At 37.3% G+C, this 23,995-nt stretch overlaps 2 protein-coding genes and 1 long non-coding RNA gene across 6 annotated transcripts in view; 1 reads left to right on the top strand and 2 right to left on the bottom strand.

Moving 5' to 3' along the window:
- ptpra (protein tyrosine phosphatase receptor type A) overlaps positions 1–15,726 on the bottom strand; it is a 33,585-nt gene extending 17,859 nt beyond the window's left edge. For all 3 annotated transcript variants that reach the window (XM_082140236.1, XM_082140235.1, XM_082140234.1), the window contains exons 1-3: positions 15,349–15,726; positions 810–856; positions 511–598 (exon numbers count right to left, since the gene is read on the bottom strand). In XM_082140236.1, the coding sequence (XP_081996362.1) occupies positions 511–598; positions 810–830 (109 nt within the window). In that variant the 5' untranslated portion in view covers positions 831–856; positions 15,349–15,726. The remainder of the gene's footprint in view (positions 1–510; positions 599–809; positions 857–15,348) is intronic.
- Positions 15,727–16,240: 514 nt separating this feature from the next.
- Positions 16,241–23,914, bottom strand: idh3b (isocitrate dehydrogenase (NAD(+)) 3 non-catalytic subunit beta). 2 transcript variants are annotated; one of them, XM_082140266.1, is made up of 11 exons: positions 23,686–23,914; positions 22,677–22,847; positions 22,344–22,464; positions 22,132–22,192; positions 21,905–22,037; positions 20,778–20,911; positions 20,594–20,696; positions 20,365–20,511; positions 20,153–20,247; positions 19,655–19,715; positions 16,241–16,610 (listed from the first exon to the last, which is right to left on the bottom strand). In XM_082140266.1, exons 1-11 carry the CDS (start codon positions 23,728–23,730, stop codon positions 16,533–16,535), a joined length of 1,149 nt encoding a protein of 382 aa, XP_081996392.1. In that variant the 5' UTR covers positions 23,731–23,914; the 3' UTR covers positions 16,241–16,532. The 2 variants fall into 2 exon arrangements, with proteins under 2 accessions (XP_081996392.1, XP_081996391.1); XM_082140265.1 differs by lacking the exon at positions 16,241–16,610 and adding an exon at positions 16,859–18,300 and having other exon boundaries at positions 23,686–23,905.
- Positions 16,617–17,400, top strand: LOC309477125. The gene is made up of 2 exons (XR_014198526.1): positions 16,617–17,027; positions 17,068–17,400. It is a non-coding gene; the product is annotated as an uncharacterized lncRNA (long non-coding RNA).
- Positions 23,915–23,995: the final 81 nt, after the last annotated feature.

Here is a 23,995-nt window from a genome sequence, read left to right on the forward strand (position 1 = left end):
AACTTCTTTCAGAAACATTTTAAAAATCTTACCAACCCCAAAACTCTATGTTCAACTGAAGTTTGGGATCTCAACGTTAACACTGAACAGAGTATCTCACAAAACAAAATTAGGGGTGTGTGAAAATACTCTATCCTCCAGGCAATTCCTGAGTAATTTTCTGGGCCTCAAATTTTTTAAATTTTTTGTGTTGTTGGTTTTTGTTGATGGATTACAAAAGTTCAACTTCACATACTTTAAAGTAGACTTGTATTTAATTTCCTATTTCAATAACTGATATGAATATTCCAGATTAAATACAATTTATCTCAATTTATTAAGATTACATAATAACTTACAGGAAGTTTTAACTCACAAGCCAAGATCAATCTGGGGTAAAAGCAACTCTGCAGGAAATGCATCATCACCAAAAAAATACCGAGGCCTTCAAATAATAACTAGTTTGTTTATCTAATGGAGGAAATGCGACTGCGTTATTCAAAGCTTTTGTGTGTCATAAAAGTGCCTTACCTGAAGGGCCAGGGATTGTCTGGGCCGTGCTGAGGGCCACAAAGGCCACATGGAGTAGCAGGAGCAGGGGATACACACCCATTCTGCCCTGAAACAGAATACACACAAGCCAAAATCAATCTATGACATGTTTCAGTCTAATAAATGAGCACTACTTCACAAATTCACACGTTAACGGCACTATAGAGACGTTTCGGCAGGGATCGTCCGCATGGGGATTGTTGCGCTTGTCAAGAATCAAATTAATTCTTAAAGTTTGGTACGGGCTGTTCTGATGGAGGTGGAGTGAAGAGACTTACCTGAAGAAACGAAACCTGCATCACTCACTCATTCGCACAATGATCTCCTGTAGATGACAGAAAGAAATGGAGAATTCATCGTTAAACTCAGCAACTACATTAACATTTACATCTATAATATCATACATTTATCACATCGTTCACATTGGAATGAACTTTTTTTTTTTACTTGAGGAAACTTGAAGATTATGATGCAATTGTTTTAATTACATTTTTAACATTTAATTTGTACAATAAAATTTAATATAACAAGACAATTATAATTAATTAATTACCTTTTTTAACTACGTTTTTCCTTGTATCAAAATTTATATTGAATAGTGAAGTTTGATTAATATTGGCATCAACAACTGATTTTTATTATTGTGACAAACCTACTGCCATACATAAAATTACATGCCATTCATAAATTCAAAAATAATTCATAAATCCATTCATAAATGTGCGCACACTTTCTGTATTGAGACAGAAAATGAGTCATTTCTCTCAGACTAACACAAGCAGAGATTTGAAGCTCATGCAATCAATGTGAAATGCTCAGATAAGACTGGGTTTTTAAATTCATGAAAACAAACTCTCTCTCTCTCAAAACAAATCCAATTATATAAAATAAATTAAATGAAACAGATTGGCATCATGGCAATTTGGAAAAATCTAAAAAAGAATATCCATAGCCATCTCTTTTACAACTCTACACACGATCCAGCCAAACGCGGCGCACATGGCCACGTATCAAGACAAGAGCAACAGATACTAGACAGACAACGTCCAAGTGTCTTTATCCATCCAGCAGATTGCCTGCGGATTTGGTCCGAAGGGATTAAGCTCTGAGTTGTGAAATGGTTTGATGTGAGGAGTGAAAATATAATCACAACATCTGAAGCCAAGAGCCTGAGGGTAGCGGGCTGACCGCTAACCCGTGCTGTAATCTCAATGGTGTCTCACTGACTAAACAGTGATAATCCTAGTGCCAATCTGAAGGGTCAGACACTGAAATAATCCACCCCGTCTGCCACTCGTCAAGCAAGAGCATTCGTGGTACTGCTGCTCCACGGACGGTCCAATCAGCTTCAACCTGACATCCAAACATCAGCAGGCTCCGCCCAGTAACCCTCCAAGAGATTTCGTTGACAGTTTGAGCTGCTTACATGAGAATTTCAGGAACTACATCACAATTTATTGCGATGACTTTACATAAAGAAACCTTTCTTATGGGAATAGCTCACCCAACAAATTAAAATTGTTGTTTGCTTACCCTCATGTTGTTTGAAACTCTTACAGAGCTCAACAATAAGAGATTTGTCTAGAGATGCACCGATTGCAATTTTCTTGGTAGATTCAGACAAACTGCACTAGCATGCCAAGTCAGTAGTTGGTGATGTCACATTGTAAAAAAACAAAACACTACGCGTCTATAGACCTTATGTAGCCCCGCCCCTTTTCAGCGCTCCGCTCGTTGTCTTTTGACTTCCAGTCTGTATTTTCACAGGGATCTTGCATATTTATGAGTGAACGGCTCATTTTAAAATCTTCCCGGTCTACTGACATTTGTTAAGACATCTGCTTTAAACATTACAATCCTCATGATAACTTTCGTTAACTTTACATGAAGTAAATCCACTTCAAAAGCGAATTACTCCTGGACAGCAATGCCATAGAAATATACAGAGCGACCGCAAAAACGGAAGTTCAAAGACAATATTCTAAAGATGGCGGCGCCCTCGTTTCTCTGGCGCATACGGTCTATAGACAGAGCACGTAATACGCATGCGGTATGACGTCATTGTTTTCACAAATTTGCGTTTTTGTAGTTTACTTAGAGATAACTGTATTTTTTACTGTGTTGACAGAATCATAACAAATATAATTCTTGTACAGCCAACATTTTATATTTGTTATCCCCAATCACTCTCTCTTTCTTTAGGGGAAATTTAAATGTAAGATTAGTGGGATTTAGCGGGATCGGTTCAGGAATTAAATCATTCTACGCAGATAGCGGGTGAGCAGAGTGAATTTTAAGCGGGAGCTAGTTTGTGCCGAATATAACCTAGAAGGATTGGGCGGGAGCGAGACAAAAAAAAAAAAAAAAACAGTCCCGCGCAGACCTCTACTAGACACTTCCAGACTGGTGTGTTGAGACAAGTCAGAGCTAAACTTTGCAGGACAGTGGCCCTCCTGGAACGAGTTTGGACACCCCTGCGTTAAGTGATTACAAATCTCACCCAATGAACTATAAAATGGCAAAAAAGTTCCATAAACCATTTAGGGGCGGGTAATACTTTTAAATGTTTTGAAAGAAGTCTAAATATGCTCACCAAGGCTGCATTAATTTGGTTAAGAATACAGTAAAATTGTGAAATATTACAATTCAGCAGCCATTACTCCAGTCATCAGTGTCACATGATCCTTCAGAAATCATTCTAATGGCAACCACTCATAATGTGGTAGCATTGTGGCAGCGAGTTTTCCCAAACAGTGTCTTTATTTGTTGGATATCGTTTCACTTCGTCACGCTGCCTTAGCTCATTTTGTGCTATGAATGGCTACATGTTAATCTGTGTCCCTCCAGCGTTAATTCGGATGGAAATTCGCAGTTAGGTAATGCAAACAGCTGACCATTTCCATACAAAGAAGATGCACTGACAGTGAAATCCATCTCTGACAATTTAATCAAATCAGCCTTGCCACAAAGCCCGTTATTCTACAGCCAACCGCACGAATTCTAGAAGCTCGTTGTCAAATACAATTTGTTTAAAGGCTGAGCATGCACATGGCTGAGCATTCTTCAGGTGGAGGGCAAATCTGAAACGATTTGAGCTGTTTTTGGCTGAGCCTGCAGAAATCCTTCAGATGGGAGGGACAGATGGTCTCGTCTCTCCTCTCTCGCTCTATACATTAATCGTCGGTCTCTATCTGTTCCAATCTCTCTTTCTGGAGTTGGCAGGAAAGCCGTAAACCCGAGAGAGCACATTGCTTCCTTCCTTCCTTCCTTCGCCGTCTGTCTGATTGTCTGCCAGATCCGTCATTCAGCCCAAAAGGCGCCACACCCTCACCTAACTAACACATCACGGAAAGTAAAACAGCATTTAGGAAATGTGCCAAGCGATTGCATAATTTTACTTTTAGTCAAATCACTCGAATACGTATATGCAAGCTGTCCATCCGCTTGTTTCAGGACTGATGAGTCAGGCATGGTTATCATCTTAGTGAGTTACAGAGGAAATGGCGCACCTCTAATAGATGACACCCATAATAGGGGTTTTCCTCTGAGATCTGACATCATTTATTTTTTAAGTGCACAAATGGCCCGTCTCCAGCTCCACCAAGAGGCTTGTTCCTAAAGGACGAGCACGCTGGGCGTGTGCAGAATATCTACATCGCACCTCAGAGTGAAAGAGGGTTTTCAGAACATGAAAATGCACTAACGCATAGGTTGCACATTCCTCTCTTGCACAAATTGTTCCTGTTAAGTTGCACCAGATTTGAATTGAGATAAAGTTGACCTTTATAGTTCTTCTTGTTGTTAAAGGAACAGTTCGCACAAAAATTAAAATGGTTATCATCATTTACACACAACATCATGATATGCCTTGCATGAGGAAATTTTGCGTTAAAGGAAGTCATACAGATTTGGAACAACATGGTTGTTTTAAGATAAAGGTGCTTTACATGCTGCATTTGAAACATTGTTATCTGAATAAACTTACACTACCATTATAAAGTTTGGAGTCGGTAAGACTTTTCAATGTTTTGAAAGAAGTCTCACCAAGGATGCATTATGCAATCAAAAATACAGTAAAAAAATATTTAGTTTAATAAGTTTTACAATATAATTTATACCTGTGATCTGCAAAGCTGAATTTTCAGCATCATTACTTTAGTCTTCAGTGTCACATGATTCTTCAGGAATCATTCTATGCTGATTTTATTCATGTTGTAAACAGCTGAGCTGCTTAATATTTTGTGGAAACCATGATACATTTTGGTTCAGGATTCTTTAATGAATAGAAAGTTAAAAAGAACAACATATATTTCATATAGAAAACAAAACGTTTGTAACATTCAAATTAGTAATGGTCACTTTTACCTCCTTGTTGAATAAAAGTATACATTAACAAAATAAAAAAATCTTAGAGACCCCAAACATTAAAGGGATAGTTCACTCAAAAATGAAAATTGTGTCATCACTTACTCAACCTCGTGTTGTTCTAAACCTGTATGGGTTTCTCTGTTCTGTTGAATACAAAAGAAGATATTTTGAAGAATGTCGGTAACCAAACAGTTGATGGACCCCATTGACTTCCATAGTATTTTTTTTTCCCACTATGGAAGTCAATGGGGTCCATCAACTGTTTGGTTACCGACATTCTTCAAAATATCTTCTTTTGTGTTCAACAGAACAGAGAAACCCATACAGGTTTAGAACAACACGAGGTTGAGTAAGTGATGACACAATTTTCATTTTTGAGTGAACTATCCCTTTAAGCACTCCCTGGGTACTAACCTGGGGAAGTAACAACTACGTAAGCGAAGAACACCTTAGCAACACGATGACAACCCATTATTGCATGTGCAGTTACTCTGTCTTGAAACGGCCAAAACTGATGACTGTGATTAATTGTGCAGCTCTTAACACATACCAGAGGAATCATGCTTTAAATACAGCTAAACTAACACATACTACTACTGCTCTCTTTATCACTCTCAAACTCGAGGGCATCTCATAAGAAAAGGCTCTAGTAGTCATATCATCTTCCTCTTTTCCACATCCTTTACAGCCAGGCAAAATAGTCACCATAAACAGTACCACTATTCTATGAATTACCAACCTGTGAACCGGTGGAGTGTGCTTTATGTATGCTTTTAGAAACCACAAATTTAAGAACACAAGAGTGGCAAAGAAAGTAGGGCTGCCCCCTAATAGTTGACTAAACGTTAGTCAACGAGAAGATGTTTAGTCAGCTTCATGAACTTCATATTTGCAGCCGACACTGATTCAGAAATTGCTAAATTATTAAAATGTCCAGACAGTCTCCTTGCTATTTTTTACTGACAGACACATTCATAATCATTACTTTTGCCGGTGTGCTGAGCAAGCTTTATGCAGTGAGCGCTTAATTTATATTTTAAATGCTTATTATTATGGTTGTAGTATTTCTCTGTTATATAGAACAATGATACATTTATATATACAATGATAATATTCTTTCTCAAACCTGAAACTGAAAACATTTTCTGATGGCAAGGATATATTTTTAAGGAAATAAATTAATATCATAAATGTCTGATTAGTCGACTAATGGCTTAAATGAGTGGCTGCTAGTCGAGTAAAAAAATCTTTAGTCGGGGGCAGCACTAAAAGAAAGTCAAGACACTCTTTATTTACTGCAGTCGAGTTTGGGTCAGGGAATCAGTCAGGGCCCTATGATATCTGTTATTTTGATGGGTTGTCGTAAAGACCTTTGAGTTTCTGTGTGTATATGGTGTGATGTGATGGTTTTTAATCAAATAAATGGTGAAATGTTTGTGAAGTCATCTCTTAGAAATGCACTTTTGTTGTGTAGGTAGAGGAGATAAAACCACATCATTCATTCACGCAGAGACGCATTCATATTTAAATAGTCTTTTTGCACTTGAACATTCACAGACACTATTACATCTCATAATTTAAAACTGCAGTCCGTAGTTTTTCCTCTTTGTTGCCATCTGTGTTCGAAATCGGCAATTGCAGTTATTAGCGGAATTATCAACTTTACGTGGGTTGTGCCTCGGCACGGCGCGGATGAATCCAATGTTTTGAAGAGAATGTGCGGCTGTCAGTCACCGCGCCGGTGTGGATCATGTCATTCTGAATCACAGATTCTACTTTTTGGAAGTATGACCAACATAAGAATTTTCACCGGAAAATGTCATCTGAACAAGTAACATCCACTTTTGTTCTGACCAACTAAGGGGAAAAAAGCATTGCAGATTAAATCTATCGATTGCTTATCATATCACATTAAACCGTGCAAATTATACTTTGTTCTCAAACTGTTAATGTTAACAACATCAGCATTGCGTGACTACATTTAATGTGTATTAGGGCTACATGTAGTTCAGTAACGTTACTCCGTAACTGTATGAATTAAGTGAACAAGTGCGCTACTGTTACATAATTGAACCATTGAAATGTCTTACCTATCCAGCAGGGAAAAAAATGTGTCCGTTTTGATTCCATAACAAAACACAGAGTTCACGCCACCTTTCAAAAGCCCTTCCGATATTTATCCTTGTTTTCGCATGGGCCCGGTTGCAGTCTCTTTTTTTTCTGTAGCCACTCCTAAGTCTTTTGCATTTTACAACGGGTGAATCTACAGTTGTCACTGGTGATTGTCGTTTGAACCTTTCTGGATCCACCATCAAATTGATAAGTTTAATTAAATCAAGTGCTGTGAGAAAAGGCTATAAATCTCCACCTCCAACATTCTCACACGCAATATAGCCTACTAGCCGAGACACCTTCTTTATGTGTACAGATGTGATGTAATGACGCAAAGACATGCTCGAATTTCCTGCGGAAATCCACCAGTACCACTGGAATTAAAAACATTATTACAAGCTTACCATTTTAATTCGCATTTAATAGCAAGCAGATCGTTTTGAACACTGCCTGGTTATATACTTGCTCAAAAATTTATTGTAGATAATTTTTAACCCCAAAAAGTTACGGACTGCAGCTTTAAGTGTACAGTACAGCCCTACTTTTGATTTATTCATCCAAAATCTGTCAAATTCCATGACATTCTGCATTATATTGTACACATTTTATGCCTGTATTCTGCGATTTTGTATGTTTTCTCTGATATTAAATTACAATTTAAAATCAGTCAAAGCTATAGACATGTATCTTTATATATATTTACAAGTAAAGAGCTTCTTATTGTGCATAGTAGGGTATGCCTTCTAATATTTTGTTTGTTTATTTTTTACGCTTTTTACAGATATAGAGACTAATCTACTTATTTGCTTTGTACTCATTCAATAACATCTGTCTGATAATCTCAGATTCTCGTTGTTTTTCCTTATAATAAAAATTTGCTTTTCATGTTGTTTGTTAGCTGTGGTAGCATTTTATATACCTCAGAATTCCATTTTGGGTGATCAAGTTTAAGACTTTATTTAAATGTATAACATTTGAACTGTTCTGACTGTTCTCGGCCTGCCTGGTGTGATATTCTGCCAATGTGGGCCCCGACCCCAAATGAGTTCCCCACCCCTGCCCTGATCAATACAATGCCCACTGAGGTAGCAGAGAATGCTGCAATGGAGGTCCTTTCTGCAGCCAGAGAGCATTTTCTATGGAGAGATAATGGGTATCTGTCTGTCCCCATTCACAGTTTATTAATACGCTGCTCTGCACCCTGGAGGAGTGTGCAGTGTGACAGGAATAATCTCAATGCCTCTCTTCATCTCCCTCAAACTGGGACAGCCTAGCGGACAGGCAAGATGACACTGTCACAAGAAGAAAACTCTGATGGTGTTTCATAACACACACATCCTGCCATTCCGGCAACTTCCTGCGCACCGCTTCCAGCAACTCATTCAGATGAGCCGGGATCTAATGATTTACTCAAGTTACCTGATTACAAAATGGCTAAGGGAGAATGTTCGTTCTCTAGTAAACGCACACCAAAAAACACTGATCTAAAGAAAGACAAAACAGACTCTCGGCTCAGATGAACACAACTGACCGTGATTGCTACAATTCCACATATTTTCCTCCAAAATCAGCACAGAAAACTCAAAAAGGTTCTGTCTGGGCCACGGCTATAACTTATTTTGTTGGCTAGTTCACTAAAATCCTTGGTTTGGCATGATGTTTGTGTCACTGTTTCCTAGTTCCTAGGTGTAACTTTAGCTCTTACTTTGATAAAGTCTTTAATATCATTTTCTGGTATACATAAATGCATACATACAAATTATAGTCCATTATAAGCCATACACAACTGTTTAAAAACCTGTTTAGTTTAATTTCTTCTTGGACTTAAGTAAATTATCCTATTGTTATGATAACATTTATGTCCATAATGTGATTTATTTCTGAAAGGATAAGATCATGGAATTGGACAGTAAATAATTTTTATTTCACAATAAATATTGCATATTTAAATATGCACAACCGTTCAAAAGTTTGGGGTCAGTATTCTTTACGTTTTTTTAAAGGAAATTAATACTTTTTTAGTGGTTTAGAACTTTCTATTAAATCAAAGAATCCTGGAAATATATGTTTCATGGTTTCCATAAACATAATAAGCAGCACAACTGATTTTAACATTGATAATAATACGAAATGTTTCTTGAGCAGCAAATTAGCATATTATAATGATTTCTGAAGGATCATGTGACACTGAAGACTGGAGTAATGATGCCGAATATTCAGCTTTGCCATCACAGGAATATATTACATTTTTGAAATATATTCAAATAGAAAATGGATATTTAAACATTTTAATTACATTTATCAATATTACCATTTCTACTGTATTTTTGATCAAATAAAATGCCTTTGAGAACATTAGAGACTTAAATAAAAAACATAAAATATAAATATTTTTTAAACTTGTTCGACAGTGTATAGTTTCTGTATCACGTCAGATTATATTAATGGTTAACATTTGTTTAACAAAATAGCCTTTAGAAGCATGAAACATAGAAAAATGCAGGCTAAAATGAGAAATCAGCCACACACACACAAAAAAGAAGGAATTGTGGTTAACCTGAGAGTCACATACAATAGCTATATTGAAGACTTTTTGTCTTTATTTGATCCCTAATCATTCCCACAGTGTGACTTGAGGAATTATGTGCAAACAAGTACTGAAGTCAAGGTAAACAGATACCTTTGACCCATCTGGGGGAAGAGGAGGGTTGTGTGGTGTTCTGCCTGCAGTCTTGTGTCAGGGTTTCCCAGAGAATGCTCTGGTCTAACCACATCACACACAGAGGGCAGGAAGTGGCACAGATGAGGTCAGTATTTAGCACACAGTCAGACTGAGCCACACAGTGAGTCTACACACATACAGTGGACATCCGAAAGAGCGCTTTCTCACAGCTCGTGCCTTTCTCTCTCAGAGTCGACAGAGAATTTGAGGAAAAATAACATTCTATCATTATATTTACTCACCCTCATGTCATTTCAAACCTGTATTCTTTCTTCCACAAAAGGTTCAATATACTGGCTTGGTTTTCAATATTATGAAAGTGAATGAAAACTGGGATTGTCAAGATTCAAAATTGATGCAAAATCACCAAGCATCATAAAAATGGTTCAGGACTTAGGCCACATCCACACGAGGCCAGAGCTTTCCCTATCCGATTTTTTTTTTTTCCCGTTCAAAAAAAAAAATTCCGTAAACACGGCGTTGTCTCAAGAAATATCTGCGTACACACGAAACCACTGAAACCGACTCAAAACGATGTAGTATACATGCCAGACCAGTATGTGGCACTGTAATTCTGCCACAGACATACACTAAAAACGGAGAAGAAGACTTAAAGCATGCGCATAAACCTTGCGCGCTCGCTGTATACAACAATAATATTAGGCACAGACAGTAGCTTCTTTTTTTCTTTTCTTTTTTCTTTTTTAATCAAGAACTTTGTTGAACAATATGAAAAACCATAAATGTAGTTGCTGTGACTTAACGGTGTCTGACTAGTTGACACTTGGTGTGATGACATCATCGTTTCACAAAATGTACGGATTGGCCGTACACACGAAAACGCAAGGGCGGCGTTTTCAGATTTATCCACCTTGGGACCCGGTTTCAAAAAATAGCGGTTTCAGTCTCCGAAAACGCCGAATCCGTGTGGACGAAACGCCAATACGATAAAAAATGTATACGTATACAGCGAAACGCGTCTCCGTGTGGACGGGCCCTTATATTTCAAGTTTTCTAAAGCTTTACGACTTTTTGTGACAAAAAAAACAAAAACAAAGTCGTAATTTATTGATAACCTTCACTTCTAGCGATATGTTAAAGCAACACTAAGTACAAAATGTTACCTTAAAATAATGTTTCCAAAATCGTATCAGTGGTTCATCAAGTCGTAACAGGGTGAAAGGCACTTCTGGATTCGCTTTGCAGCCCTATATCTGCTATAAACACACTATGCAAGTTTGCCAAACCGGGTCGCGTTTCTGTAGTTCGAATGAGACATAAGAAAACTACAAATTTCACTTGCTTTACGTCAAGCGTTACAATAGTCATTATTTAGTTTTTCTTCGTTTCTGATGTCGCAATACATCATGCTTTCATGAAATCATGCAACATACTCTACCTTGTATGTGGACATCGTTCATTCAAAGCCGGTGCTAGATAAACAGCTAGCGTGCGTGTGACAGTAGACTGCGGGCGGCGAAATTATTTACGACAGCGGTAATGGACAATTGCGCCTCCAACCTCTAGGGCGACCAAAGAGGAAAAGTTCCTTAGTGTTGCTTTAACTTTACTGCCTGATTTGTGAATAGTAACATAGTAAAAAGGTTTCTAAAATGGATCATCTGACTGATTTACGTGGATAAAAAAAATTATTAGAAGTTTGTTACAAAATGATCACAATTTGTACATCGCTACTTATTTCATGAACTCCTCATAATCAATAAAAAATTTGCTCATATGGAGCACTTTTATGATGCTTTTTTGCTCCATACTAATTCACTTTCACTGTCTTGAAAATATTGGTTAGGAAATTCTTCAAAAATTCACTTTTTACATTCCATCAAAGAAAGTCAGTCATGCATGTTCAAAATGTCATGAGGGTGAGTAAATAATGACTTTGGGTGAACCGTCCCTTTAAGAAAACAAACTTGATTGACTATTACTCAAAGCACAATAATTCACTTCCTAGTAATGAGTGATCAAACCCGATCAGCCTTTAACTCCTCAATGAGATGTCTTGCAAATCCTTCCATCCATAGCTAATATAAACGGGCATGGATTCTGTCTGGGCCCTTGTGCTTACTGAAAGCAAGGAGGAAACCAACGGCCAAGAAGCCACCCTCTCTACTGGTCCAATGGCTTATCCTTTCTGACATCTGTAATTAGCTAAACTGCTTCTGACTTCAGAAGTCTCACTTCAAAAAGTCAATTACAGATGAAAAATTACTAATCATAGAAACTGGATCAAAAGTCCAACATGTCAGAAAGAGCCTCCGAGACTGTTAGAATACAGTACTATGAACTTTTGAGGATGCTACAGACAAATTGAGCATTACATGCAATGTTTATTAAATGTTTATTTTGCAAAAAAAATTTAAATAATTAATGCTACTTATCAAGACCGGGTTGAGACGAAACACAAATCTTTGCCATCAGCACATATTAGGCATGCATTCATGTCTATATTGCTTTACGTGACACGAGTGTAACAAAAAAAGGGCATGTTCATGAAGAATAACCTCTCTGGAATTAACATTAAATGTCTATTATAAAAAAATAAAAATAAAAATAAACACTCAGACATGCACTATTGTTGGAATTGTGTCAGAATGTGTGTAAAATATACCTAATGTCTGTGATAATTACTGTGATAAAAACCCACAGAAGTATTGCAGGATCCGTAAAGCCATCTAGCTACCCAAGATGGTTGGATCATCGCAAAAGTTAAGCTGTGGGAGAACTACAGGGTGTCATCTCTCCTTGCCAAAAGTGCAGGTCTATTTCATAACCTCATGGATTGCAGGGAGAAGTAATAACAGGTCCAAACAGGACAAGTCGATAGAGAAACCCAAGCAGGGTAAGAATAGACCAATACATCAAATGTACAATGACATGACACTGGCTGAATTGTTAAAAATGCAGAGAACAAAATGTACAAAATATGTTCTTCCGATTCTGCGAAGCTTTGGTTCCTTGCCATTGTCACATTTGGCTTGCTCAAATAAAAGACAACTAATATTGAGAAAATATAATCGATATGACTGTACTGACACTCTCGGAGGAGATTGCAAAACTGAGCTGGATAATGAGCTGAGACTGAGCTGTTGTCATTTCATAATTGAACTTCGCAATAGACACATTGAACTGAACTGAATCAACATTGGACATAAATTGAGCTGAATAATGACACTAACATGTTCTGTAGAGTTGTTTTAGTTAAAATTTAAGTTGTTTCATAACTGATGAACTTTGCAAGACTGTTATTGAACCAATACTGAATCTGAATTGAGCTGAAAAATTACACCAATGTAGTCTGTAGCTGAGCTGCTGTTTTTTCCTGTTTATTGCAGTGAATCAGTTTTGAAACTATTTGAATGGAATTAAAAGCTATATAACAAAAGTGACTTGACTATAGTTTCAATATTAATGCGCCAAGATACATCATTCAACAGTCTTCTACGATGTGCGGATGGTAAAATACCCTATAAATAAATATATATATATATATATATATATATATATATATATATATATATATATATATATATATATGGTAAACTGCATCAGCTAACCATGAGTGCAGCAGTGAGAGGGAACCTCAATTATTTTAGTTAGGCCTATTTCTCACACCTTCAAAAGGTGAACAAACAATATAGAAACATTTATATATACACATAATGCTCCATAACTTTGACATATATGACCATTCACACAAGACACAAACAGATCAAGTGGCAGAGGCCAAATATAGTTAAATTCTCAATCCAGTATTCCCTAGGAATGCTGGCACTGCAGTGGCGAGCAAACTAACGTCGAATAGAAGTAAAACTCCTATTTATAACGCAGAAAAGGGCGAATTAGAATGGCAACTCTCACCTAAGTGCAGACAATGAATATAGAGCACTTGACAGGACGTCTAAGTGACATAATTCCTGTGTTTGTGAGATACAATCTACCAACTCCCTCGCGTGGCCCCCTCCCCTGGACACACACACACATAGCCCACTCTTTAAAAACATGTAGCGACAAAGCGCTGATCAATATGTTGACTTGCAGCGCGCACACAGCGCGTGACGCGAACGCACTGGACTGCCATTGTCTTCCCATTCGTTATTGTTACAATGTTTAGAATGTATCCAGTCTGGGATGATTAATATTGCTACAATGTGTCCAGTCAGATAGCATATGCATAGCTGCAATGTATTCAGTCTGGAACCATAGTTAAAACATTTTCCAGTCAGAAATCGTACATATTTGTCAAATTTAACCAGTCAGAACTTTTATTTATTGCTATAATATATCCAGTCTGAGACCAGAATGCATCCTTTTGAAATAACAATAGTATTACAGGAATGTACCCAGTTCAGAAACATTCAAACTGTTGCAATATATCAATGAATAAATCATTAATATCACTACAATGCATCCAGTCAGAATTTACTTCAGAAATTAGGCCTACATTGTAGTAGTATATTGTAGCAATTAAAATAATTTCTGAAATAAATGTAAATGTAAAATAAATAAATAAATATTGACACTGCAAAAATGTATACAGTCCGGGACTTTTAACAGTTTTACTGATGGTTATCTATTAGCCAATTATTAACAGATAAGCATTCAGAAATGGTTCATAATTATTGTTACAATGTATCTAGTCATCATTTATTTATGAGTATTTAAATTTCTACACTGTATCTAGTCTGAGACCATTAATATTATCAAAATATCTATATTGAAACAATATATTCCAGTCAGAAATTATTTATATTGCTGTAATGTATCCAGTAAGATATACTGAATACTGGTTTAATATTCAGTCTGGAAGCATTAATATTGCAACTATTTAACCGGTCTAGAAGAACCATCAATAAATGTTGTAACTATGTACCGAGTCCTAAATCATGTATACTGTTACCGTTTATACAGTTAGAAATGATTCATATTGGTACAATATCCAGAAGCATTAATAGTTTTTCTATGAAACCAGTCTAAATCATTTATTTTGCTGCAATATCTCAAATTCAGAACCATTCACGTTGCTACAATGCATCAAGTCATAAATTATAAAGACTGCTACAATTGTCCATCAACCATTAATAGCAACAATTTTCTAGTCAGAAATCACTTTTTTTTTCACAACCTATCCAGTCTTGAGCCATTAACATCGACACTATGTATCAAGTGATGAATCGTTCATAACGTTCCATTGTATCCAGTCAGAAATCACGCCTGCGTTCTGGCGCACAATCTGCCTGACTTCCACTAAAAGCTATGCGTGTCTCTCTCTCTCTCTCTTCCTCTCCCCCTCCTTTTCTCGGCAGACCCCCCCACCCCCTCATTTTTCCCTCCTTGCCTCCCAGCTAGTTCGGCAAATGTTCGCGTTGCTTCAAACATTATTGGATGCGCTCCCAAAACATCCTTGCGCGGTGCGTAAACATTACATAAATCTGCGTCTGGGTCTCGGATGTGCCACAAAGGGCTTTGCTTTCTTTGGCTAGACGACCCACAAACGTGACAAAACCTGAGTGACACAAGGGATAAATATCAGACAAACTGAAGCGATGAACAGAAGTTTGCGCTGTTAATATACTCAGAGAAGCAGCGATGTAACTCACCTTGACAGCCCTGTCCCGCACTACGGAGCCCGGTGTTCCAGATAAAGTGCGATTGTTTTCCACTTCCCCGGCCCCTGTCTCCACACCCCAGGAACCGAGAGTGTGTTCGGGGTGGGGGGCCTGGGTGATAGGAATGATCTCGGACAGACAGCCAATTTGGAGTTGGGCAAAGCAGCGAAGGCGCTTACTGGTATCCAAAATGCATGCCTCGGAAATTCTTAAAGGTGTGCGTTAGCTTTCCGAAAAGCCTATATTCCTGCCCTCTCCACGACACGGGGAATCGGTATCCCACGATTTGTTCGCTGTATCCGGGCGCGTCGGTCGCCTCCTAATCCGCCATGTTGTGCCCCTGCGCCTGGAATGGGAAGCAGCGGATTCCCAGGCCAAGCCCCTCCTCTCCTCTTCCCACGCAGAGACGTCGCGACATCTGGCGGACGACTTGCTTCCAGGAAAGGGGAATGCGCGAATGCGCAGCGATTAGGCGCAATGCGCCACCCTGCGGCCGGTTGAGGTATTGCATGGAAAGTAGTCGGAGAACAGCACAACTGGAGAATTCTTTTAGATTCTAGAAATGTATCTAGCCTCTTAAAATTTAAAAGGCAGTTATACTTTCATGTATGAACAACCAATTTATACTGTGAAAAAATAGTATTTAAAATAGGTGCAAAATATTTTTCATATTGTTACTTTTTTTTTTTTTACTATACTAGTAAAAAAAGGTCCATTATTATATACATTTTATATATTATATACAACATTTCAGTTTTCCCCCCACATAATTCAACCATGAAAACATAACATGGTTATTGTAGCAGTTGCATCATTTAGCAAATAGAGTACTTATTTACTGTAATATTTACTGTAATATTACTGAAAAAGACCACACACTTGCCACTATATTATAATGTTTTATTAATGTTAATGAACTTGTAGCAATTGCACTTAAACAATAAATAGCTGAATAAATATTTTTTTTCTTAAGCAGCATCATAAAGCAATCCGGTCGTTCTGTAATAGTCTGGAATGTCAGTGGTTCTGGCCAGAGACAATATATGAATCTTACAACACTTGTGCTCTGTTGTGATAGTCTGAAATGTTAGGCCACTAGCAAGGCTTGAGCAGGGAAAATGAGAAATGTTGGACCAAAAGACTTTGATACTGGAGAACCAGCGCTGTGGATTGGTTTAGACAGCCAGATTAGCGATGACGGCCCTGGTGAACTCATCGCTTGACGCGTAGCCTCCCAGGTCTGATGTGCGAACCTATACCCAAGAGAGCAATAAAATATATTTTGTTGTCTGTTTGCATTGAGAGGTGTAACAAATACATCAATATCTAACAGTTTCTCTCGCAAACACACTCCTCAGACATTCAGCACATCCCGGCTATATCGGTTATTTTGACTTCCAGTTTGTGATGGTTAAACACAAAATGTTAAATGGGGATGAAGGTCTTCAAACACTGCAAGCAATCCACACAATACAAGTGACTACAAAGCGACACATTTCAATCCTTTTGGTTTTACATATTTATTTATTTTTTGGCATTGAAAAAATGTATTTGACAAAGCACTGGTCAGTTAGTCAATGGCACGAATAAACCTTGATAAATCTGTGAAATTGAAATGTGTTGTTTCCACCTTCCCAAACACCATAAGATAGAAAATATCAATACTGCAGGTGCTGAGCTTAAAAACATATGAAGAAAACATTAAAGCAGTGTCACAATGACTGAGAGGCAGTGATTTCATTTGCCTTTGATATCAGTCAGTCACGGTTAGTCAGCAATGGCACGGAGCAGACTTTCTTTCCAGAACATTTGCATCACCAAAACAAAACCAATAACTGCCTATCTGACTTATGACGGCAGCAGATTTGATTAGTGATGTTTGCGTTAGTAACAGTGCGAAGGGAAAAACAATCACACTGCTGGAACTTCCGTCTCAATAAGCCAAATGGCCTTTGAAAACTTGTTGATAATCAAATTCACTGAGGTACTGGAACCACAAAGGAGGACCAGCCCCAAACAGAGATGACAAAAGCAGGAATAAAACTGAGCATTACAGAAACAGCAGGGTACGTACAGCTTAGGATGAACTAAAACTTCCATTAAAACTGGAGTGAACAAAGTAGTGCAGTAAACTGATGTCAGACATGCACTAATTCAAAAGTGTGGGGGCCATAACTTTTTTTCAGGGGGTTAACACTTTTATTCAGCAAAGACACATTCATTTGATCAAAAGTGACAGTAAAGAATTGATAATGTAACAAAGGATTTCTATTTCAAATAAATGGTGTTCTTTTAAACTTTTCATCAAAGATTCCTGGAAGAAAATCTAAATGCATCACAATTTCCACAGAAATATTAAGCAGTACAGCTGTTTTCAACAATGATAATTATAAATGTTTCTTGAGCACCAAATATTAGAATGATTTCTGAAGGATCATGTGACATTTAGCTTTGCCATCTAGAAATAAATTACATTTTCAAATTTATTAAAAAGGTTATTTTAGACTCTATAGGTATTAAGAACATATTACTGATTTGACTATTTTCTGATCAAATAAATGCACTTTTGATGAGCATATCATATTTTGATCATTTAAAATATTACAGACCCCAAACTTTTAAATGGAAGTGTGATTCTGGTTAAAGATGCATACTGTGAAAAACAGAAATGAAAATAAATGTACATGAATACATAACATTAAGGGGGGACGACAACAACAACAATAAAAACGAAACAAAAATGCATTCAGTAACCAGTAAAAAAAAAAAATGATAAGAGACAATGAAAGTGAGAGACGGGAAAGGGGGAGGGAAATGTAGGGGATCCGGGATAGGTATTGGGTTTGGCAAGCATCTTCAAACAGTCCGATGACTGAGGTTGGCCACAATCGCACGAACAAAGTCACTAGTGGTGCTGTAACCCCCTAGGTCTCGCGTCCTCACCTGGGACACACACACACACACACAAATAGACACAGACAGTCACATACACCCAGAACAGGATGTGATGGATGAAAGGTGGAGAAAGGGGAGGTGAAGACCACATGAGAATTTATGGACAACAAGCACAAACTTGGCTAGAGTCTGACTGCAAGACAGCTTCTTTTAAGAGGAAACAAACAAATGTATCCATAGACGACATCCATGTCAGAGTTTTTAATGTATGAAAGTAATGGATTAAAGACCACATTAAATCAGAATTTATATTTTGTGGCTTTTAGTTCCTGTCTTAGTGCACTTCTAAAAGTAACAATTATCTAGCAGACGTGCATTTACTGAAAATGCTCTCAATTACAAATACCACCTGCTTTGACCAGCGACAGCAAACCATACATTATTTCAGTTGTACTGAAGCTTGAACGTTATTTTTTCTAACACTTTAAGCCAGTGGTTCTCAAAGTGTCGCAATATATTTTTTACAACATTTATTCATCTTTGTTAATGTTAGTTAATACAAATAGAACCGTTCATTAATAGTCATTTATTTACTAATATTAACAGATTTACCTTTAGATTTTTAAAATGTATTAATAAATGTTGAAATTAACATTAAGCTTTAAAAAAGCTGCAGAAGTATTAACTCTTTCCCCGCAATTGACAGATTTTTTAGGCAATCCATGCTTTTCACTGTTATATGGTTAAGATCTTCTGAAAGATACATAATCTCCAGACCAAAAGAAACAAGCGATAGAAGCATTGCCTGTGCACATGTAAAATAAAGTGATCATCAAAGATTCAAAGATAAATCTAAACAGTTAATGTTGATTAATACCGTTAACTACCGTAATGGTAACAACTGAGACCTTATTGTAAAGCGTTTCATTTCTTTTTTTATTTGCTGTTAAGAAAGAGGCTGAAATTTGATTAATTTTGAAAGTCTTAAACTAAGATCTTTAAATAAGATGAGAATGATCAAATATAAGAAAAGGCAAAGTTAGTGAGCGTGATAGTGAGCAGAACCTCAACCCACAAAACTAACCAAAAAGCCCCACTATCCACATAAAGCAAAGAGGGTGTGTTGTGGTTAGGGTCATTAATCCGAAACCATTCACAAAGGAAAATCCACCAATTAGGATGAAAACCAATGCCACCAGGACTATATAGACTTGCATGTAAAACATCCATCGACAAGAAATTTTACATCTTGAACTCATATTAAAACCATTGCAACACTTGCACTTGCACGATCATATTCTCTACACAATTCAGAGATACATATATAGTTCTATTAGTTCTATCAGCCACACAATCCACCATTCTCTCCCATTTTATACATGAACACACAATCACTTCTTACCTTGCCCTGCTTAATGACTTTCTTGACAGCCTCAGACACCATGTTTGAATGATACTCAAGGCTGAAAGAAGAATAAACCACTCACTCATGGTTTCCACAAAAATATGAAGCAGCAAAAACTTTTTTCCACATTGATGATAAATGTTTGCACCAAATCTGCATATTAGAATGATTTCTGAAGGATCATGTGACACTGAAGACTGGAGTAATGATGCTGAAAATTCAGCTTTGCCGTCACAGGAATAAATTACATTAAAAAAAATTATATTCATTTCATAGTTATTGTAAATTGAAATAATATTTTAACTGAAATTTACATGATGTAAAGTGTAAATTCAGATAACAAATAAGCCCACATTAGATCTGAAAATCATGTTTAACATGAATAGAAAGTCAAAACCGAGATTAAAGGTAAAAATGTTAAGCTTTAAAACATAAGATATGATGGTGAAAAAGTAAATATGGAATATCAGTGCTGGATAACAGTGGGAAACTCACTTGATGTGTCTCAGCATGTTCGATGCACTGAGGAGCATAGCGGTGGGGTTTGCGATATTCCTGCCGACAGCCTGAGCAAAGGGATGTCTGGCACCCTGAAATACAGGAATAACTGTAAAAATCACACGCTGCAAAGCAATTCATGAGTCTGAAACTGTTTATGTGTAATGAATGAAGAAGGTATGAAAGACTATTTAGATTTAGACTCCAACCGTTTCAAACACAGCATATTCTGCGCTGTAACTCTCGCCTGGAACTACGCCGGCTCCGCCCACCAGCCCAGCCGCCAGGTTATCGATGATGTTGCCGTAGAGATTAGGCATCACTAGCACATCAAACTGATATGGATTCTGCACCAGCTGTGGGACACAGAACAATATGCTAACTACATGTATAGGCCATCCTCATTGCCAGCCACCAATAAAAGATTGGAAATAATACCTGCATGCAGCAGTTATCAATGATGATGGTTTCATATTTAATCTTGGGGTAAAGTTCAGCCAACTCCGCACAGCTCTGCAGGAAGAGACCATCCGCAAGCTTCCTGTGGAGATAATCCAAGGCGAGTGAGTCTATGCATTGAGCTTCCAAAACTGTATGGGCAGAAATATCCCATCACACTTACATAATGTTTGCCTTGTGGACAGCGGTCACTTTGCTGCGGCCCTTCTTGGTGGCATAGTCAAATGCAAATTTAGCGATGCGGCGAGATTTCTCCCTGGTGATGATCTTTAAGCACTCGACCACTCCTGAAACGCTCTGCAAACACAGAGGTGCTCATGATGCAGAGGTACATTATGTTTATTTTTTTTATTTTTTTTTTAAAGAAATTAATACATTTATTCTGCAAGCATGCTTTAAATGATCAAAAGTTTCAGTAAGGACATTCATCATTTCTATTGCAAATAATGCTGTTCTTTCTATTCATCAAAGAGTCCTACATTTTTTTTATCAGTTTCCACAAAAATATTAAGCAGTACAACTGTTTTCAAGATTGCTAATAATAATAAAAAATGTACTTGAGCACCAACCACATTAGAATGATTTCTGTAGGATCACGTGACACTGAAGAATTGAGTAATGTAATAATAAATTGTAATAATATTTCACAATATTACTGTGTTTTTGATCAAACAAATGCAGCATAAGACACTTCTTTCAAAAAAAAAAAATTTAACTTACCAATTAAGAATAATGAAAATATATATCTTTTTTTAAAATACTTTTTCTGAGTCTGTTACAATTTTGATATTCAAAACCTGCTTATTACTGACATTAAAAATAAAAAAATAAAAAAATAAATAAAAAGATATTAATGATATAATTTTGTTGGGAGAAAATGTGGTCACCCTCATGTGTTTCTAAACCCCTGTACTATTTCTTGTAAAACACAAAAAGGAGAATTTCTGACTTCGTACCAGGATAGTAACCACACCCGTCAACATAAAAACAAAATACCAAAAAGCACGATAAATGTAGCTCATATGATGTGTGTTATATTCCAAAGTAATATGACAGCTCTGTGTGAAGAGCAGACCTTAATTATGAACATTATGATGCCATAATGTTCCCTTCCAGATCTGTTGAATCGTTCAGTCCAATATGTGACTAGGACCAACTAGTTCACTGAGGACAATTGGCTTAAAAGTTTTATTCATGAAATCTGCATTGCGTTTTTGCTGTATTACCACCTGTCTCTTCATCCTTACTTAAATGCCTTTAAAAGAAATAAATTATAAGCACAACAAATACCTCATGCTCCAGAGAGCTGTATTCTCCCTCTGTCTGCTCCCGGATGATGACCAGATCCAGGTTATTGTGGCGGGTGCTGTAACCGGGCAGGCTGTTCACATGAACCACATTGGCAAATAGGTCCAGCTTTCTCCTGTACATTATAACAACAGAAATAACCAATTAATCAAAAACTAGCAGGAGAACCACGAGTAGTAGAAAGCAGCCATGATAATACGTCAAAGTACCTCAGTCTCATCTCATATGATGCCAGTTCACCCTTGTACTCCATAGGAGTGTGAATCTTTCCTAAGCACAGAGAGAATTAAAACATTTATTTTAAGTGCCAAATTAATTTACTGCATGTCAGTACATCAATATATAAATCAGCTTGCACTAATTTAACATGTTGAATTAAAAGCCACTGTATTCAAATGTGATCAGCTGTTAGAAACGTTACCTTTGATGGCAACTCTGTTGTTCTTCATGGAGGACAGCACCTCTTCCAGTTTCTCCTCACTGGCCATGTTCTGCACCTCGCTCAGATGAAACTCCTCAAACTCCACAGGAACATCAGCTGCCTTGAGGGTGAAGTGAAAAGGGAATTGGAAACAAGCATAGATGCAAGTCTACACAGTGTACTGCTGCAAAGGTATTTCAAACTTCATCGATCCCTAAGTGAAGGATGAAAGAACTTCATCGTGAGTATATCGGCTAAGAATGCCACTGAAGGTTAGATGTTTAAAAGTTTCCTCAAGTCTTTGAAAACATGGCTGAGAAAGTGCATCAGTACCTTGAAAACGTCTTTGACAGCAGTCATCAACTCAGGTCCAACTCCATCTCCAGGGACCATGGTGACCTTGAAGGTGCTGTCAGCACGGGCCGGGGGACTCTCCACAAAATTCTGACCGGTCAAACTCAGGGAGCGGGCGCACAGCGGCTGCAAACGGGCAGCACTCAGACCCTGAGGAGTCAAAAACAACACAGGTCAAGGACTATTATGAGTTGACATCACAGACAGCTCAGGCTGTTATTTATGAAGTGAATTTAAATTCTGAATTTAACAGTCATGATAATTAAAGAGCTATTCAGTCATTGGAAAATGGATTTGCATGAACTTCTCTATATGGTTCTAAAAGGTCTTTCAGATCCTAAAAGCCCAGGCCAATTAATCAGCCAAAATGTTTTACATTTTAAGTCAACTAATTAAGAGAATACATTCCCCTTGCATCATTTCCTAAAAATATTGACAGCCTTTGACACAAAAGAAGACATTTTAAAGAATACTGATAACCAGAAGAGTTTTTTTTTCCTACTATGGAAGTCAACGGGTGTCGTCAAGTGTCTGGTTATTCACCAACATTCTTTAAATATCTTCTTTTGTGTCAAACAGAAGAAAGAAATTCATACCTGTTTGGAACAATTTATGACATACATAATTAAATTTTTTTGGGTGAACTATCCCTTTAAATGTTAGGTAAACAACCCTTCAGTGTGTGTCTAAAATTGTACTATATAATGCTAATAGAAAATAATAATTAAATAGTAATAATAAAATACATGTACAGACGAGTTTTAATGGACCCCGCCCGTGAGCTGTCATCTAATATTTATACTATTTTTTCCCAGTAACGTTAACTTACCCATCGTCATGTGTAACGCAAATCTGAACTTAAACACGTCTACAGACAGCAGTTTATTCCCCAGTTAATCTTTGTAATTGGCCGTGTGACGCAAACATAGATTAATAATATTTCAGTGTGAGCTATGAGAAAATGACAGCATCATGTTTCAAGACTCACCTTGGCCAATGTTACTAGGCTTCCTCTCAACGCAGCCGCCATCATGCTTTAAGGTGAGGAAGGGGTCGCTGCGATCTTCCTCCTGAACTAGGAACCGCTAAGTGTGTGTTTCTCTACTGCCCCCTGCTGGATGCAGTGTTACCGCAGTGCTTCTCAACACCCACTAGGGGTCCTCAGTAAACTGATTATACATAAAGAATTTTTTTATAAATTACATTAGATATATAACCATTTAATAATTACAGAGTTCAGTCCCTTTAACAAATCTACAGAACTCTACGGCCCTCAAAGGGTTCAATGGTTGTAAACC

This window comes from Leuciscus leuciscus, assembly GCF_965113295.1.
Source record: "Leuciscus leuciscus genome assembly, chromosome: 16".
NCBI lineage: Eukaryota > Metazoa > Chordata > Actinopteri > Cypriniformes > Leuciscidae > Leuciscus > Leuciscus leuciscus.